The following is a 20,024-nucleotide window of genomic DNA, read 5'->3' as shown; positions in this document are numbered from 1 at the left end:
TTTTACAAGTAAAAGCCCTAGTTACAGGAAAAGAGAGGATTATAGGAAACTCACCGTCAACCGGATGTGGGTCGATGTTCTTAGGGCAAAGAGGAAGCAAATGTAATTCAAAGAGAAAGGAGGCAAGGGGAAAAGGGTGTCCATTTTCCATTAAGATATGTTTTATTGTTGGTATTTCATATGCCAGTTGAACTATAAGGGACAAAGATTACGAACACTTTAAATCTGACCAACTCATAATCCAATCTCATAATGGAACCTTAAAAAGTAAACAAACAACCTGTAGTATTTAGGAATATTATTTCGATGATGGAAACAAAATACAGTTGGAGTTGGTTTTCATACCAATGATGGTCCATTGGAGTTGCTTGAGGGTGTTTTAGGATTGAATTTGAGAAGTACTTATTCACTTGTTAGTTTTTCAAAAAAACAATAAGATTGTTTTAATAAATAAAAAAATGTTTTTGGAAACTTTTTACTACCTTCAAAATTGAGTTTTTGTAAAGTCACTTATTCATGAATTTTAAATATTTATGAGTTTTTTCACCTAAAATTACTATTAATTAATTCAAAAAAATATTCATGACTTTTAAATATTTATGAGTTTTTTCACCTAAAATTACTATTAATTAATTCAAAAAAAAAAAAAAAAAAAAAACTCTTTGTTATCGACACAAAGTCACAAACTAATAAACACCGTAAGAGACATAACGGGCATCAATTGAGTGGTTTTCAATCTTTGGGATCGTTCTGAAAGTAAGTTGCAACCTATAAAACCCTCTCGTCTTCTCTGTACAATAGATAAGCCCTTCCCCCTCCCCCACTGCAAAACGATGTCCATGATTCTCCGGGTCTTACCCGACATAGCAATTCGATCCAGACACCTCTCAACTCAATCCCTCCCACTGTTTCGCATCAATCGCATATTTCTCAAACCCCTTGTAACAAAATCCTTCTCTTCTGTGTCTGCTTCTACAATTGAACCGGTTGTGAGTAATCCCCCCACAACCACCAAGGAACAACGACGGCAGTCTGTACCTGGATCGATTCACGAAACCGCCACTCTTGAATGGGTCAGTCGGAACGGACTATGCGGCGAATTATCCGAAAATGATGTGGGTAGACGGGTTAGATTGTGTGGATGGGTCGCACTTCATCGGGGTCATGGTGGGCTCACTTTCGTTAATCTCAGGGACCATTCTGGAATCGTTCAGGTTCATTTTTCATTCATTTGATGCATTTCCTTGATTCGAACTATGAATGATGCTTAAATTTGTTGAAAATCAGGTCACAACACTTCCTAATGAATTCCCGGATGCTCATTCTATCGTGAATGACTTGAGACTTGAGTATGTTGTTGCTATAGAAGGTGTTGTTCGACCCCGACCAAGTGAATCGGTTAACAAAAACATGAAGACTGGCATGATTGAGGTTAGATCATTTGCAAATTAGCCTCTTCAATCCCAATATCTTCATATCTCCATGTTGTAAACTCGTAATTACATCTACACTTTAGGTCACTGCTGAGCAAGTCCAAGTCTTGAATGCTGTGAAAGCTAAGTTGCCATTCTTGGTTACTAGTTCAGACGATGCCAAAGATTCTATCAAAGAGGAAATTCGCCTGAAGTAGGTTTTACTCTTCTATCTTTAATAAAGCTAAATACGATGAATAACAATGTATTTAAAAGAATTAAGATCCACTTTGTAGATATCGTTGTCTTGATTTACGTCGACCAGAAGTGAGTTCCAACATAATGTTGAGGCATAAAGTGGTGAAGCTCATAACAAGATATCTAGAAGATGATCATGGTTTTGTGAATGTATGTCTTTAAATTAACAACATTTTGTTTCTTTTACATGTTCTTCATCTTTTTCTTTGTTTTGATCCTTAATTTTTCATGGGTGTAAGGTAGATTGAGACTCCAATACTCTCTAGATCAACTCCTGAAGGTGCTCGTGATTATTTAGTTCCATCAAGAGTTCAGGTATTATATTTCTTTTAACATTCTGCATGCTTTTTAGTTTTACATTACAAAAAAGAAAAAGATGAAAATTGTTTTCTGATTCACTTTATGAAGCCAGGAACATTCTATGCTTTGCCTCAAAGTCCACAACTCTTCAAACAGATGCTAATGGTGTCTGGTTTTGATAAATACTATCAAATAGCAAAATGTTTTAGGGATGAAGATTTAAGGGCAGATAGACAACCTGAATTCACACAATTAGATATGGAATTGGCTTTCACTCCTCTTGAAAACATGCTAAGCCTCAATGAAGATTTGATTCGAAAGGTTAAAGTTAAACACATTCATTCTTTTTTACTGTTTTAGCCCTAAACAATTTTCTTTTCTTTTTCTATAAACTCTTTCCATTTTGCAGGTTTTTCTAGATATCAAAGGTGTTGAGTTACCAAATCCATTCCCAAGGCTTACATATGCAGAAGCAATGAGTCGATATGGTTCAGATAGGCCAGATACCCGTTTTGCCCTTGAACTCAAAGATGTAAATCTTTCTATTCATATTACAAACTTTCTTTTTTTTCTTTTGAAAAAAAAAAGATTCAACCCTTTTTATTGTTATTGCTGTAATTGCAGGTATCCGATATTTTCTCAGATTCCTCCTTCAAAGTCTTCTCAAATGTCTTGAGTAATGGAGGAATCATCAAAGTGTTATGTGTACCTTCAGGTGCAAAGTCTTTTTCCAATACTACCCTCAAAAAAGGTGAAATTTTAAGTGAAGCAATCAAATCTGGGGCAAAGGGTTTGCCTTTCTTGAAGATAATGGAAGATGGTAATAAACAACACAAAATCTTTAAATTTCAATGCTTTTGTGCAAATATGTTGACAAAGGGTGCAAATTGTAAATCCAGGTAAACTTGAAGGGGTTCCTGCTTTGACATCAAGTTTGGATCCCACAAAGAAAGATTTGTTTTTGAAAAGATGCGAGGCGGGTCCCGGTGACCTTATTTTGTTTGCAGTGGGTCCCACTTCATCGGTCAACAAAACCCTTGACCGGTTAAGAATGTATGTAGCCAATTTGTTGGGCTTGGTTGACCATGTGAGTTCTTATTCAGAAATGTTTGACTTTTTTTTTCCTTCATATTTTTTTTTTATATTAAATGCTTAATTTTATTTTTGTATGATGTGCAGACGAAGCATTCGATCTTATGGGTAACGGATTTTCCAATGTTTGAATGGAATGAATCCGAGGAGAGGCTTGAGGTTTGTACTATGTTGACCAAGTGTTGACTTTTTCAAAATAAATGTTTCTTTTTGACTTAATTGACTTAATGAGCACTGTTTCTTATATATGTAAAGAGTTAGCATAAACAGTCCGATTGAGACAAAATGACCATTTTTGCCCCTTGACTTTTGCAGGCACTTCATCATCCATTTACTGCTCCGAACCCTGAAGACATGGAGGATCTTGCTTCTGCTCGTGCCTTGGCTTATGACATGGTCTACAATGGTGTCGAGGTATATTTATTATTATTATTATTATGTTCTTTGAGTTGACTTTTTCATAATCCATTTTGACCATAATTTCTTCAAAAAGATTTTCTTTTTGACTTTTTCCATGTGGATCCATTTAGATTGGTGGAGGAAGTTTGAGAATATATAGACGCGATGTCCAACAAAAGGTTTTTGAGATCATTGGCATTTCCCCTGAACAAGTGAGTAGATACAAAAAAAAAAAAATTCCCATTTGTTTTTGCTTCTAAATTCTAATAATACTAATGTGGTTTATGAATTTTTAGGCTGAAGCCAAATTTGGGTATCTTCTTGAGGCTTTGGACATGGGTGCTCCTCCACATGGTAAGAAAATGTTTAACTAATGAGTCAAATGTTTGACTTTTTTTTTTTTTTTTTTTTTTTTGTGGGAATTTGGATTTTGATGAAAGTTGAATGGTATCTTTTTTAGGAGGAATTGCTTATGGGTTGGATCGGTTGGTGATGTTATTGAGTGGGAGTAGTTCAATTAGGGATGTGATCGCTTTCCCTAAAACCACAACTGCTCAATGTGCTCTTACGCGTTCCCCTTCAGAAGTTGATCCTCAACAACTTAAAGATCTTTCTTATCATGTGCAATAGACATATGCAATTTTTGATCTTTTTTTGGAAAATGCAATTTTTTTGGTTTGTAGTAGTCATGTGAATCGAAACTTGAGATCGATGTTTATTTACGAATAAAAAATTTGTTACTCATTTTGGTATCTTTTGGACAAAGATATGATCGATGCACAAGATAACTCAATGAATAACATAGTGAGATCGAGATCGTTTTTGAGTTGTAGGATCTTAAAATCGTAAGATCTTAAGATCAAAATCGAGATTTTAACAACCTTTAAGAGATACGGATGTAGTTGAATGTTACATTGGATATTTGGAAGGTGATGTTGGAAAGAAAATCGCTACAATATTAACATAGATATAAGGAAATATCTTTTTGCAAATTTAATAGATAGGGTAATGATAAGGGGGTAAAATGTGTGTGTAAGATAAAATGGAGGGTGACTGTTGTGCTTTTTATACCAAAAGACGGTTTGAAATTGAATGGTAGCAGTTAGGTCGGTTTTGTTGTATGAATTCGAATATTGGCCGATAAAGAAACCATGAGAGGAAACCGAGAGTTACAGAAATGAGGATGTTATGGTGAAATGAAGATTAAAATGGTTTGATATGTCCAAATGAGGCAACTGACATGTACGATAAAGAGAGTGGAGTTTGTTATGTTTGATGCAGCGAGGATGAAATATAAAGATAGTTTGAGGTCAGACATGAAAGAGTTAACAGGTAATCCTAGATAGACATGAAAGAGTTAACGGGTAATCCTAGATATTAATGAGCAAGCAGTGGACACTTAAATTTAGGGTACTAAAGTAGTATGTCTTAATTATTTATTTTATCTTTAGTACCTTAGTTATACTATTATATATATTCCTTTTTTCAACTCGCATACTACTATTAGTATTTTTAATCCCCCACCCTCTTTATTGACACTTGTTTTATTTTTATTATTATTTTTTTAACGACAAATCTAATTTACTACTAAGGGGGTGTTTGGATAAGGAAAAAATAGGTTGCTTATTGCTTAATCCCACCGCAATAAGCAAATTTAAGTGTTTGGATAGGAGTCTTTAAAAATCAGCTTATTGCGGTAGGAATAAGCAAAATAAGCTGATTTTAATAAGCAATTGGGGGAATGCTTATTGCTTATTGCTTATTGGTCATTTTACTCATATAAGCTGTTTTGTTTGCCAAACACTTAAAATGCTTATTGTTTATTGTTTATTTCCACAGCAATAAACTAATCCAAACACATTTTAAAAAAGTGTTTATTTCCGCCGCAATAAGCAAATAAACAATAATCTAATAAGCTAAAAACTATTTATCCAAACACTTCCTAAAGTACTCATTAATCCATCTATATGTAATTATTTTCAACTATGGTCATCTATAGGGATGGGTAAGGCCTCGAACAATTATTGTGGAAATTTTTATTCTTATAGATAGATAATTAATTCCAAATATTAAAATATTGCACGTAGGTCCTCAATGACTTTTGATTGCCAAAGAAATAAAAGAAAAGTCCATTATTATATATATAATATTAAAGTTCTGAATGAAAGGAACAGTAAATGTACCAAACATTTGTCTATTTTCGTCCTTCAACTTAGATTCTCTTTAGGTTCCTGTATTTTTCTTTATGTGCCACTTCTGTAACATCCCAAAAATACAACCCAAAAATTTTCGTTTGAAAACTTTACTAAATCATCATATCAAATATTAAAAGATAAATCCATGGATCATGTGTCTCAAAATGTCATAATAAGTTTATCAAATCAACTGATGTCAAAACATATCAAAATATCTGAATAAAACTCCCAGGATAAACTGGAGCTGTGGTGTGTGCCATGCCATCATCCCGAGCTCTTCCCCTTACTAGCGAAAGTACCTGAAACCAAAAACTGAAACTGTAAGCACAAAGCTTAGTGAGCTCCCCCAAACTACCACATACCATACAATAACATATAAAGCAACTACTGGGCCTCGCCCACTCGGACCGAAGTCCGGTAACTGCATCGGACCGAAGTCCGGAACTAACCAGGGCCTTGCCCTCTGCATCAGACCGAAGTCCGGAAACTGCATCGGACCGAAGTCCGGAACTAACCAGGGCCTTGCCCTCTGCATCGGACCGAAGTCCGGAAACTACATCGGATCGAAGTCCAGAACTAACCAGGGCCTTGCCCTCTGCATCGGACCGAAGTCCGGAACTGACTGAACATAACATAGCATAATCATAACTACTGGCATAAACACATATACTGCATACTGCATCGGACTGAAGTCCGGAACACATAACACAAAGACATGCTCAAATCACAAAGACATCAAGCACACTGAACTACTGCATTAGACCGAAGTCCGGAACTACTGCTAACTAAACGGGTCGGCATTGTGGCCGTAGACCCGTTCCTACTGGAAGGAAAACTCACCTCGTAACGCTGGCTGCTGAGGTGCTAAATCTAAGACTGTCTGACTGCTGCTCCGGAACTGCCCGGCTACAAATCCCATAAACACTAAATCAAATACTGATAACTAATCTCAAGGTAAAATGACTATTTTACCCCTGGTCAAAGTCAACTTCCTGGTCAAAGTCAACTTCCTGGTTGACTCTACTCGTCGAGTCCTACTATGAACTCGCCGAGTTCCTGGACTCACACTTCTCTAACTCGCGACTCGAATCGCCGAGTCGGGACGTGGACTCGCCGAGTCCCTCCACTTCCAGATCCTTGTTCTAACTCACTGAGTCCTCTTCCACCCGCTGATTCAACTCACAACTCTAAAATTGGAGAAATCGGGAGGGTTTGCGCTCCGACTCGCCGAGTCCAAGAACAACTCGTCGAGTCTTATGCATGTCCTCACTCAACAGTTGATTCTAATCGATTTCAGTGCATCCAATTCATAGATCTGAGCTTCTAGGGCCAATATAACACGTAAAGTTGCCAACTTTACGTACATGCATAGAGGTATGAAGCTAAAACACCAAAATAAGCTAGAAATGGGAACCTAGGGTTTGGAACAAGGCCTTGCTTTGCATAAAGGCAGCTACTTTGAGCTCCTGGAGCTCAATGATGACCAGATCTATAGTCTCCATCCTAAGGAGAGCTCAAATCTCGAGTTTGGACCTTGAAATGTCCCAAAAGTGGCTAAACAAGCATATATGAAGATCTACTAGGAAAATGAACAAGGTAGAGACTTTATTACCAGATGAAGTAGCAAATGGAAGCAAGCTTCTGGATCTCCTTCTTCTCCTTTGCACCTTCACTCTTTCCTTCACTTCTACCCTTCCAAGAATACACCAAAACACTCAAAATCAAGAAGGAATCACTCAAGCTCACCAATGGAGGCTAGGGTTTCGAGGGGGAACTCTCTAAGGGTGCTGGACGTTGGGATGGGGGCTATAAGGACGTTTAAATAGGGTATAACCCTAAAGATTAGGGTTTCCTCCAGACTGGCCTACTCGTCGAGTCCAGGCGTGGACTCGCCGAGTAGATCACTTAAAACCCGCGTCCAACCTGGCATCTACTCGACGAGTTAGGGCTACTACTCGCCGAGTAGCTCTTTATAAAAGACATTTAATAAATTAAATACGTACCAGGAACTGGGCGTTACAATTCTCCCCCACTTATCTTAGACTTCGTCCTCGAAGTCTGTTGTCTCTGGAAACAACTCTGGGTAGTGCTCCCTCATCTTTTCCTCGGGCTCCCACGTCCACTCCGAACCCTTGCGGTGCTGCCACTGCACCTTAACTAACTCTACTGACTTGTTCCTCAGCTTTTTCACCTTGCGATCTAGAATCGCCACTGGTCTCTCGATATAGTTCAGGCTATCGTCAACCTGAATGTCCTCCAGGGGTACCACTGCCGAAGCATCCACTAAGCACTTCCGCAACTGAGAAACATGGAACGTGTTGTGGATCTGGTAGAGCTCTGCTGGAAGATCTAACCGATAAGCAACCCGACCCACCCGGGTCAAAACCCTAAATAGACCAATGAATCTGGGGCCCAGCTTGCCCCTCTTCCGAAATCTAATAACACCCTTCCAGGGTGACACTTTCAAGAGGACCATATCGCCCACCTGAAACTCCAAGTCCGAACGCCTCCTGTCGGCGTAACTCTTATGCCGACTCTGCGCAGTCTGCAGTCTGCTACGGACCTGTTGGATCAACTCTGTGGTCTTGAGCACCACCTCAGTGCTCCCGATAACCCTCTGACCGACCTCGCCCCAACAAATCGGGGTCCTACACTTCCTCCCATAAAGCATCTCGAAAGGAGGGCGGTCAATACTGGCGTGGTAACTGTTGTTATACGAAAATTCCGCTAATGGAAGATACGTATCCCAACTGCCACCAAAATCTAGAACACATGCCCGCAGCATGTCTTCGAGAGTCTGAATCGTCCTCTCGCTCTGCCCGTCCGTCTGAGGGTGGAAAGCGGTGCTGAAGTGAAGACGAGTCCCCATCTCGTCATGAAACCGCTTCCAAAACCTGGAAGTGAACCGGACGTCTCGATCTGATACTACTGATACAGGCACTCCATGTCGTGCCACTACCTTGCGCACATAAATATCGGCTAGCTTCTCGGCCGATATGCTCTCCTGAATCGGTATGAAATGTGTGCTCTTGGTCAGCCGATCCACTATGACCCAAATCGAATCAACTCCACGTGTGGTCCTGGGAAGCTTAGTGACGAAATCCATAGTGATATCCTCCCATTTCCAAACAGGAATGTCTAACGGCTGCATCTTGTCGTGGGGTCTCTGATGCTCCGCCTTGACCTTCCTGCAGGTCAAGCATCTCTCCACATACCAAGCTATGTCCCGCTTCATGCAGGGCCACCAATAATCGGGTCGAAGATCTCTGTACATCTTCGTCGCCCCTGGGTGAATGGAGAACCGAGACTTGTGGGCCTCATCCATCAGTACCTGCCGTACTCCGCCCCAGTACGGTACCCATACTCTCCCATGAAGGGTCAACAATCCTCGACTGTCATAGTCAAAGGAAGCTACTCGACCCACAATCCTCTCACACTTCTGCCTCTCCTCCTTCAGGCCCTCAACCTATGCCTCTCTGATCTACTCCAATAATGGAGTAATCACTGTCATCCTCAGACATATATCCCTGATCGGGGCTGCTACCGCCTTGCGGCTCAGGGCGTCGGCCACTACGTTGGCCTTGCCCGGATGATAAAGGATCTCACAGTCGTAATCCTTTACCACGTCCAACCATCGGCGCTGCCTCATCTTCAGATTCGGCTGATCCATGAGGTACCTCAAACTCTTGTGATCCGTGTAAATGATACAGCGGACCCCATAGAGGTAATGTCTCCAAATCTTGAGGGCAAACACCACTGCCCCCAGCTCTAAATCGTGTGTCGGATAGTTAGCCTCGTGAGGCTTCAACTGTCTAGAGGCATAAGCTATCACATGCCCTCGCTGCATCAACACTACTCCCATACCTGTGATCGAAGCATCACAGTAAACTACAAAATCCTCTACTCCCTCTGGCGGGGTAAGGATTGGCGCCTCGCACAACCTCTGTCTGAGGGTCTCAAATGCTGCCTGCTGCTCAGGCCCCCAGCGGAACACCACCGACTTCTTGGTCAGTCGGGTGAGTGGAACTGCTATCTTGGAGAAATCCTGAATGAATCTCCTATAGTACCCTGCTAATCCTAGGAAGCTCCGAATCTCAGTTGGAGACCTCGGGACCTCCCACTGCATCACGGCCTCTATCTTGGCCGGATCTACTAGTATGCCCTTCTGGTTGACGAGGTGTCCAAGGAACTGCACCTCTCACAACCAGAACTCGCACTTGGAGAACTTTGCGAAAAGTTTCTCCCTCCTCAGCGTCTCTAGCACCTCTCTCAGGTGCTCCTCATGCTGCTCCTGAGTCTTGGAATAAACCAAGATGTCATCAATGAACACTATCACAGACCGATCCAGCATCGATCCGCATACGCGGTTCATGAGATCCATGAACGCGGCTGGAGCGTTGGTGAGTCCGAACGGCATCACCACAAACTCATAATGACCATAGCGGGTCCTAAAAGCAGTCTTCTGCACATCCTCATCCTTGAACTGCATCTGGTGATATCCTGACCGTAGATCAATCTTGGAGAACCAAGATGCTCCCTGAAGCTGGTCAAACAAATCATCTATCCTCGGGAGCGGGTAACGGTTCTTCACCGTCACCTTGTTCAGCTCCCGATAATCTATGCACATACGGTGCGATCCATCTTTCTTCCTCACGAACAAGATCGGGGCTCCCCATGGTGAACTACTCAGCCTGATGAAACCCTTGTTTAGCAGCTCCTGCAGCTGCGTAGACAACTCCTGCATCTCTGGAGGAGCCAGCCGATACGGTGCTTTGGCTATCGGAGCCGCACCCGGGACCAGGTCAATCTGAAACTCGACCTGTCTCTCCGGAGGTATTCCAGACAAATCCTCTGGGAATACGTCCGGGTACTCTCGTATTACTGGCACATCGCCAACTGTCGCCTTACCCTTATCCCGGGCATCTAAGACATAGGCGATGTACCCTGCGCAACCCTGCTGAACGTAGCGCCTCGCTCTCGCTGCTGAACACAGAATTGGTCCGCGCTGTGGCCTCTCGCCCTGAATCACTAACTCTCCTCCACTGGGAGTGCGAATCCTCACTAACTGCAGCTCACAATCAATCACTGCCCCATTGGGGCTCAGCCAATCCATACCCACTATAACCTTATTCCCTCGCAGAGGGATAGGAACCAAGTCTACTGAAAACTGTTCATCGAATAACCGAAGCGAACACCCCTTATGCACTCTTGCGACCCTGGCGGTCCTGTCGTCTGCTATCTCCACCTCGGGTGGACATTCCAGCTCCCCCGGAGCTCTGCTAAACCTCTTGCTAAGCGCAAGTGAAACAAATGATCGGGTAGCCCCCGAATCAAACAATATTGTAGCTGAAATGTCGTTCACTAGGAACGACCCTATATATGCAAACATACACTCATAAGAAATAATCAATATCAATAAAGAGATAAGAGGAAAATACATACCCGTCACCACATCAGGAGTCGCTCGCGCCTCCTCTGCTGTCATCTGAAAAACTCTACTCTTCACCATTGGCGTCTCACTCCGGCCCTGACGGCCGTCTGTAATCCTCAATGTTGCAGGGGCAGGTGCTGACACCTTCCCTGCTGCTGCCAAACTCGGACACTGGGACTTTTTATGTTCCATTTGATTGCAATGGAAGCAAATCATATCAGATGCTGTGGTGGTGGTGGTAGCTGTACAATCCTTGCTCATATGTCCGGTCCAACCGCACTTGTAGCAACCGGCACTCCCTGCCTTGCACGCCTCATCGTGCAATCTCCCACACTTGCCACACCGACCGTGGCTCTGCTGTCCTCTAGATCTGTGATCTGATACCTTGGGCTTTTTGCCCGAACTCCCTGTACCTGAAGCTACCTCTGGCTTCCTCTTCCTCTCCATATCCAGGTCTATCTCTCTCTCTCTCTCTCTCGATCCCTCGCAATCATATCATCCAGCGTTTTACAGCTGGACCGGCTCACAAACTGGCGGATATCACTCCGCAACATCTCATGATAACGGGCCTTCTTCATTTCCTCATCAGCTGCGTACTGAGGAACGAGAAGAGCCCTCTCCCTGAACTTGGCGGTAATCTCTGCCACTGTCTCTGAAGTCTGGGTGAGATCCTGAAACTCCCTGGCTAACTGCTGCACCTCAATAACCGGTGCAAACTCGGCTCTGAACCTGGTAGAAAAATCAGCCCAGGTCATCGCATCAATAGCTGCGTCATCTCCGATAACATGCCCAATCTCCTCCCACCAATCTCGTGCCCTGTCCTTCAGGAGACAGGATGTTAGTTTGACCTTTTCCCCCTCGGGACATCTGCTGGTGCGGAATGCATTGGCGACATCCGCCAACCACCTGGTACTCGCAATGGGATCCCGCGCCCCATGGTAATCTGGAGCTCCACAAGCCCGGAACTCCCTGAAGGTGAGTGTGCGTGACCCCATCATAGCCGCCACCTCAACACGAAAAGTGCTCAACCTCTCGTCCATTAGCTCTAAAATACCCTCCTTGATCGAACCAAAGATCACAGGAGTCTGCTCAAGTATGATGCGAGTAATCTCTGAAGAGAGAAACTCCTTGGTCTGCTCATCTAGATGCTCGGCCCCCGAGCCTGATCCTGATCCCTCGCCGGCTCCTGAACTGCCGACTGCTGGCCTAGGGCGTAAAACCACCATTCTGAAAACATAACATGACAACCGTCAAAAACACTGATATATCTCGAGGGATCACTACTACTACAAGTTTCCTGGTCTCATCTCAGCCTTCCTCGATTCAAGTACGGATCCTCTGCTTTCAGTAGTACGGGCCCATACTACCTTCCACATCTATCCGTACTTTCCTTAAGTACTGCCTCGACTCCACCAAGTCACTTCTACTGCTACTGATCTCTGCTACTCTCATCCTAGGCTTGCCCTAGGGAAATCTCTGACTCTACCCAATCCAGTCCTTAGCTGCTGAAGGCCTCCTTGTAATGCTAATTAGCCATCACCTGAATACCATCACATGTGACGAGGCTCAGATAATCCTTCGAGTAAAAGACTCGTCCTACAACGGTTAGACTCAGACAAGAGCTGCACAATAGGGCCAAATCCATCACTCTGAGATTATTCAACCCTGATCACATGTGACGTGACGTATTCACCTAATGGCTAACTCCCATCACTCCGAGTCCTACAAAGCACGAAGCAAGCAGCATTCGGACACAGGAAACTACTCAAGCACTTCTATCCTCATAACAAGAAACTGTACTAGCATACAATGCTAAGCTCATACTATCAGGCATAACCTAAACATGCTATCCTACTGCTGTCTACTCAATACTAGCATGCAATTCTCAATAAGCTGCAACACATATAACAGGCACATAAGGCATCCTCCTAGATTCTTAGTCCTATTCTAGCAAGTCGTTCTACTGAAACTGGAACTGATAATTATAACATAAACTTGTATGGGTATTTTGGGAGTACTTACTTGAGCTCGGCTGATCGCATGCACCACACCCTTTTCCTTTTCTCAAAACTCTTTTCTTTTTAAGTTTCTTTTTCAAAAATTCTTTCGAAAACATTTTTCTTTTGAAATTCTTTCACCATTTCCTTAATTTGAGTCCAGTCATACCCGAAAGTGTGGCTGAATCCCTCAAACCAAGGCTCTGATACCAACTTGTAACATCCCAAAAATACAACCCAAAAATTTTCGTTTGAAAACTTTACTAAATCATCATATCAAATATTAAAAGATAAATCCATGGATCATGTGTCTCAAAATGTCATAATAAGTTTATCAAATCAACTGATGTCAAAACATATCAAAATATCTGAATAAAACTCCCAGGATAAACTGGAGCTGTGGTGTGTGTCATGCCATCATCCCGAGCTCTTCCCCTTACTAGCGGAAGTACCTGAAACCAAAAACTGAAACTGTAAGCACAAAGCTTAGTGAGCTCCCCCAAACTACCACATACCATACAATAACATATAAAGCAACTACTGGGCCTCGCCCACTGCATCAGACCGAAGTCCGGTAACTGCATCGGACCGAAGTCCGGTAACTAACCAGGGCCTTGCCCTCTGCATCGGACCGAAGTCCAGAAACTGCATCGGACCGAAGTCCAGAACTAACCAGGGCCTTTCCCTCTACATCGGACCGAAGTCCGGAACTAACCAGGGCCTTGCCCTCTGCATCAGACCGAAGTCCGGAAACTGCATCGGACCGAAGTCCGGAACTAACCAGGGCCTTGCCCTCTGCATCGGACCGAAGCCCGGAACTGACTGAACATAGCATAGCATAATCATAACTACTGGCATAAACACATATACTGCATACTGCATCGGACCGAAGTCCGGAACACATAACACAAAGACATGCTCGAATCACAAAGACATCAAGGACACTGAACTACTGCATCAGACCGAAGTCCGGAACTACTGCTAACTAAACGGGTCGGCATTGTGGCCGTAGACCCGTTCCTACTGGAAGGAAAACTCACCTCGTAACGCTGGCTGCTGAGGTGCTAAATCTGAGACTGTCTGACTGCTGCTCCGGAACTGCCCGGCTACAAATCCCATAAACACTAAATCAAATACTGATAACTAATCTCAGGGTAAAATGACTATTTTACCCCTGGTCAAAGTCAACTTCCTGGTCAAAGTCAACTTCCTGGTTGACTCTACTCGCCGAGTCCTACTATGAACTCGCCGAGTTCCTGGACTCACACTTCTCTAACTCGCGACTCGACTCGCCGAGTCGGGACGTGGACTCGCCGAGTCCCTCCACTTCCAGATCCTTGTTATTAGTCACTGAGTCCTCTTCCACCCGCTGATTCAACTCACAGCTCTAAAATCGGAGAAATCGGGAGGGTTTGCGCTCCGACTCGCCGAGTCCAAGAACAACTCGTCGAGTCCTATGCATGTCCTCACTAAACAGTTGATTCTAATCGATTTCAGTACATCCAATTCATAGATTTGAGCTTCTAGGGCCAATATAACACGTAAAGTTGCCAACTTTACATACATGCATAGAGGTATGAAGCTAAAACACCAAAATAAGCTAGAAATGGGAACCTAGGGTTCGGAACAAGGCCTTGCTTTGCATAAAGGCAGCTACTTTGAGCTCCTGGAGCTCAATGATGACTAGATCTATAGTCTCCATCCTAAGGAGAGCTCAAATCTCGAGTTTGGACCTTGAAATGTCCCAAAAGTGGCTAAACAAGCATATATGAAGATCTACTAGGAAAATGAACAAGGTAGAGACTTTATTACCAGATGAAGTAGCAAATGGAAGCTAGCTTCTGGATCTCCTTCTTCTCCTTTGCACCTTCACTCTTTCCTTCACTTCTACCCTTCCAAGAATACACCAAAACACTCAAAATCAAGAAGGAATCACTCAAGCTCACCAATGGAGGCTAGGGTTTCGAGGGGGAACGCTCTAAGGGTGCTGGAGGTTGGGATGGGGGCTATAAGGACGTTTAAATAGGGTATAACCCTAAAGATTAGGGTTTCCTCCATACTGGCCTACTCGTCGAATCCAGACGTGGACTCGCCGAGTAGATCACTTAAAACCCTCGTCCAACCTGACATCTACTCGACGAGTTAGGACTACTACTCGCCGAGTAGCTTTTTATAAAAGACATTTAATAAATTAAATATGTACCCGTAACTTTCACCACCACCACCGCTCACTCTATATTTCCTCGCTATTCCACCTATCGACTGCTTCTTCTACTTCTACTCCGATTTCCATTAGGATCGATCTCCACTTCTCACTAGAAGTCGATTTATCAAAGGTCGTCCCTTGGGCTGCCGACAGTGACAGAGGGGAACCACCTCATCGCCATGGTTGTCGTTTCTTTCTCCTTCTTATGGCTTTGCTAATAGCAGGCCAAACAGAGTCCGTTTCGCCTGCATGCTGCTACGGAGCCCCATTCACTAAGACAAGGGTTAGCGGTGGAGACGTCGTCGTCTCTTTTGTGTCTTTTCAAATGTCACAAATGAAAGTGGGATACAACAGGAGAGAAAACATCGCACACAGAAGCCACTGCAACGGTTCGATTCCAACGGATACATGGCGAGAAAGTCACCGATTAGTTTTTAAACCAGCTAAACTTCCTCCCACCTTTGTTTCAAGCAGGTAAGCTATTTAACAATACCATCTTCATTTTGTGTCATTTGTTTATAAGTCATTTGAAAGGATTTTGATATTTATCAGCTCATGGTTTGTATTCATTACAAGGCTTTGTGAACGGGTTCCAAAGGCATAATAGATGAAGTTTCAAAAAGGTACTAACTCCGGTTTCAGGTTGGAGTTTCAGATTATGACTTGAGATAACGACCTTTACAAATCCATGATTTTTTTATTAGCTTTATGGTATGCCCATCATATGTTTGTTGAAATGTCTCTTACAGGTCCAACAGAAGATTTGAAAAGTAACATCAAGAAAATAACAAGAATCAATCTTTGTAACATTTTTCTTCCATTTCTGATATGGGTAAGTTCAATTCTTGACATATGAGATGAAAGAACAAATCAAGAATCAAAATTTCCAACTTTTTTCTTCAACTTCTGATTCTATTTCTAATTTATAGTTGTTTACATATTCCTGTTTGACGTTATATAATATACGGTGACCATACCTATTTTGTTCTATGATGAGAAATACATCAACGCGTGTTTAGATACTACTACAAAAAGTATAAGCTAGCTCCAATTATATATCAAAATTGCATACTGAAAATCAGCATAAGTTGCTTTTTATTAGACTTATTGCTTTAATTTCTTTATGGGACAGATTCCCCACAACAACAACAACAGTTCAGCAAATGGACACAATGGACAAACTAATGGAGGAGCCATCAGCATACAATGGTGGCATAAATGCTGGCACGTGGGGATCACAGGAACAGGCTACAAGCAGTTACCGTAACCGGAAACTTAAAGAAATGGAGTCGAAGCTTAAAGAAATTCTAGCTTGGTCACTATAAAATATAAAGGAGAGAAAGGGTATGCGTTTCATGCAGCAACTTCACATATGGTGAGTTTAATGTAAGTTTTCATTTTTTCCCATTATTTCTTTTGTTTGTTTATATTTTCAACTAGTTTTTTCATTTGTTTATAATCCTTCCATATTGTCATTATGGAATCAAAGACACAACATTGGAAGATCTACTTCCGTATCTAAAAGCCATGATCGTTGGTGTTATCAGTGCTTCCCCTTTATCAATGGGACTTATTACCGAAAACAGCCCTCCAGCTTCATCTGAACTCAAGGTATATCATATATTAATATGAATCAAATTGGATTCTTTTTGTTTTTGAATCTTTTTGGGTTTGATTTCAGGATGCATGTCGTAAAGCTGCTGATTTTTGTAAAAAGAAGGGAAAGGATATATCGAAATTATCCATGAAATACAGTTTGTGTAATGAACATATTTTGTGGGGATGAAATCTGTTCAACAGGTTTGATATGATTTTAGGATTTATGGGGTAAAATTGTAGGTAATAATTGGTTTCTGATTGTTTTATTTTTTTGATAATGGGCAGGATAATGTTGCAGCTGCTATGGAAGTTGTGAAGGGTCAGAAAAATGAGGAAATATTAGTTGAGGTTGAAGAGATATTGACACCAGTGAAGAATGAAGAATCAAACATGGCCTAGCGGTATTTCTTACTTTTTTTACATGTAAAGTTGTGTAATGGTTGTTGGTATCTTGCTATTATGGATATAGACTTTTAAATTTTTTTTGGATTCAGGGTTTGATCACAAAGGACAGAGGTTGTATTGTCTCAGCAGGTGCAGTATTCGCTAAGCATATTTGGGGATGACAAATTCATGGTGTTTTGCAGGTGAAAAAATGCAAACCTCATGTTCCTCTTGGTTCATCTAGAGTTGGAGGTGTTTTCAATGGGCATGTATGTACTTTCTTTTTTGTTTAGGAAGTATAAATTTTTATTAATTTTAGGCTAGATTGCACAAAATACCATTATATTTTGGGAAATTTTGTCGTTTCACAACTAATATTATATTTTGACACATTATATATCAGTTTTTATTGGTAATATTCCAAATTAACCATTTTAGCATGTCACGTTTTATCATGTTAAAATAAATAATTCGAAAGAAATATTTGAAACTTTTATAGTTTGAATGAAAAAAATAAATTGTTAACTCCCTAAACCGTAAAATCATTCAAACTAAAATTGTTTTTCTGTGATTTGCTCTTAATTTTATACAAATATTTTTACAGTGTCCTAAGATATCTATTACCTAAATGTAAAAGATAATTTTATTGCAAATAAGTATTTGTTTTTTCCTTTTAAAAGTATTGTGAAACTTCTAAATTTGTTTTTGTTGTGTTCACTCATGACTCTATTTTTTTTGTTGTTCTATTCTATATTCAGGTGCTTAGAGCCATGCTAGACTCGGATCCCACTAAACCTGCTATTTTTGCCATGTCCAATCCCACTTTCAATGGTTTGTTTTTCTGAATCCATTATTCGCAGAATGTTTTTGAAGGACAATGAGGGTATTTTGGTACTTTATTTATCTCTCCCTGTTTCGGATATTATATAAGTTTTTTTATATATAGGTAAGGTAAAAGTCCTTAAGACTTATGAAATATGAAGAACCTAATATTGATCATTTTTAAAGGGATGTCCAAAATATCGAAACTGGCCATTTTCATCCATGTGGTTTATTTAATAAGACAACATAAATGGTTCCTGCCAATTAACTCCTGCTTTTTCGGTTACTTTCTTACAAAAAATTTCAAATTGTCTGTGTATGTGTCTGTTAGTTGTTTCTGTATGCAGGGGTAAGTTAGTTTTTGTTTATAATCATCATATCTTTGTTTAACAGTGCAGGGGCATATTGGTCATAATGGTCATAGTTCAAAAAATAGTAGTATGGTTTGGTGTTTGTCGCATATTCCATTTTTTTTGTTAAGCATTACTCCATGTTTCCGTAATAAAGACTTGATTTGTTTAATTACTTTATGTTTAATCAATTTATTTCAGTTTTATTAATTTTAGCTGTGTGCATTTGTGGTTAACTGTTATGTGTAACACATGATCCTGCATTTTTTATGCAGCTCTCTCACGTGCTGTTAATTTTGCATTTTAACTTCTTACATCTCTCCATATCTAGGTAAAGTAATATGCTCGTCCGCTCTCAATCATTAAATCTTACCCATCTTTTTCTTTTCTTACCGCCGATGATATAAGTTAGAGGTTTTTTATTCTTAATTTTCATAATAAAGCCTGGATATATTTTTCATACAATAGAGATTGGTCATGAGCTGTCCGATTATGCTATGATTAATAGATTTTGCAAATTATAATTTCCTAATAAGAACAGTCTCTTGATATTCACTTCTATAATTAGGTATATTCATTGACTAACAGTCTCTTTATAAAAAAGAAATGTGCGTATAATGTTCTAATTGGGTACTTTTTTTTAGTACAATGCCATGATAAGAAATGACGTGAAAGTAAATTGTTATAATGAACATGTAACTGGAAGTAAGCTGTTATTTCTACAATCAATCTCCAAGTATAAAGTTAAAAATACAATGGTATAATTAGGAAAATGTTTTTTAAAGTCGAAAGAGTTGATGATCATATATGGAATGAATGCACTTATCATTAAATAATTTCATATTCATAGAATTGGTTAAATGGTTTAAATGTATTTTCTTTTTGGGTTAGCACTTGGTCTTAACTATTATGAGTTTGTCGAAACGAACAACCATTGAAGCATACAGTCGAAGGGAAATCATGCATCAGTACAGGTTACACATATATATTGGCTCTGAAATTACATTAATGCAAAAAATAATAACATACTTATATTTATTTGTGTTCTATGTCACCCTACTTTCATTACTTTCTATTACGACATTGTATTGTTTTATTGTAGGGGCAATTTGGTATAAATGGATGCATCAAGAAATAGACATAGTTTATGCTACATTTGTGAGGTAGCAATGTACTTTTGTCGTCAAAAAATGGTCTATAAAGCTGAAAAGTTTCATGAAAATGATTGTGAAACTTATAATATTTTGCATCTCTAACAATAACCCTTCCAACCCATGCGAAACATGGGCAACCTTACTAGTTATATCTATTATTATTAATTATTAAATTTATAAACGCTAGTTTCATAACTACTAACATTTAATCTACAATTCTATAGCTCCACCGATTAAATTGAGGTCTAACTCCATCAAATCACATATCATTAATGCCCCCATTGAAGTGAATCTTTTTTGTTGCTTGAAGAGTAATTGTGGTTTTTTTTTTTTTTTTTTTACTCTTTAAATTGGAGTGAAAAGGTAAATTGAATTTTGATATTACTTATATTTAGCACCATTTTCCTATATTAATTTGGGTCCAC

The 20,024-nt window shown here is 40.6% G+C and overlaps 1 protein-coding gene and 1 long non-coding RNA gene across 15 annotated transcripts; both read left to right on the top strand.

Moving 5' to 3' along the window:
- The first annotated feature begins 719 nt into the window (after positions 1 to 719).
- Positions 720 to 4,205, top strand: LOC145138101 (tRNA synthetase class II (D, K and N) family protein). Its single transcript, XM_079072248.1, has 14 exons — positions 720 to 1,214; positions 1,288 to 1,431; positions 1,517 to 1,626; positions 1,709 to 1,820; positions 1,914 to 1,985; positions 2,079 to 2,291; positions 2,380 to 2,502; positions 2,595 to 2,790; positions 2,870 to 3,057; positions 3,150 to 3,221; positions 3,378 to 3,476; positions 3,593 to 3,673; positions 3,758 to 3,815; positions 3,922 to 4,205. Exons 1-14 carry the CDS (start codon positions 834 to 836, stop codon positions 4,089 to 4,091), a joined length of 2,019 nt encoding a protein of 672 aa, XP_078928374.1. The 5' UTR covers positions 720 to 833; the 3' UTR covers positions 4,092 to 4,205.
- An 11,094-nt stretch (positions 4,206 to 15,299) lies between these two features.
- LOC145141218 (uncharacterized) lies at positions 15,300 to 19,687 on the top strand. Of its 14 annotated transcripts, none has more exons than XR_013722512.1 (11): positions 15,300 to 15,764; positions 15,867 to 15,913; positions 16,040 to 16,122; positions 16,423 to 16,665; positions 16,780 to 16,901; positions 16,972 to 17,090; positions 17,175 to 17,290; positions 17,384 to 17,405; positions 17,477 to 17,542; positions 18,032 to 18,164; positions 18,721 to 19,687. It is a non-coding gene; the product is annotated as an uncharacterized LOC145141218 (long non-coding RNA). The 14 variants fall into 14 exon arrangements; XR_013722510.1 differs by having other exon boundaries at positions 17,384 to 17,542; positions 18,032 to 18,104; positions 18,721 to 18,776; positions 19,548 to 19,687; XR_013722509.1 differs by having other exon boundaries at positions 17,384 to 17,542; positions 18,032 to 18,104; positions 18,721 to 18,776; positions 19,337 to 19,687.
- The last annotated feature ends 337 nt before the right edge of the window (positions 19,688 to 20,024 follow it).

Source organism: Lactuca virosa, chromosome 9 (assembly GCF_052849685.1).
Source record: "Lactuca virosa cultivar CGN04683 chromosome 9, Lactuca_virosa_CGN04683_v6, whole genome shotgun sequence".
In the NCBI taxonomy this organism is placed as follows: Eukaryota; Viridiplantae; Streptophyta; class Magnoliopsida; order Asterales; family Asteraceae; genus Lactuca; species Lactuca virosa.
This window is presented reverse-complemented; position numbering and strand designations above follow the sequence as displayed.

Bases quoted from the DNA above. Each gene is read 5' to 3' on its own strand.
- LOC145138101 (XM_079072248.1), top strand. From the start codon at position 834: ATGTCCATGATTCTCCGGGTCTTACCCGACATAGCAATTCGATCCAGA. The intron at 1,215-1,287 runs GTTCATTTTTCA...GTTGAAAATCAG, and splicing joins ACCATTCTGGAATCGTTCAG to GTCACAACACTTCCTAATGA. The intron at 1,432-1,516 runs GTTAGATCATTT...TCTACACTTTAG, and splicing joins TGAAGACTGGCATGATTGAG to GTCACTGCTGAGCAAGTCCA.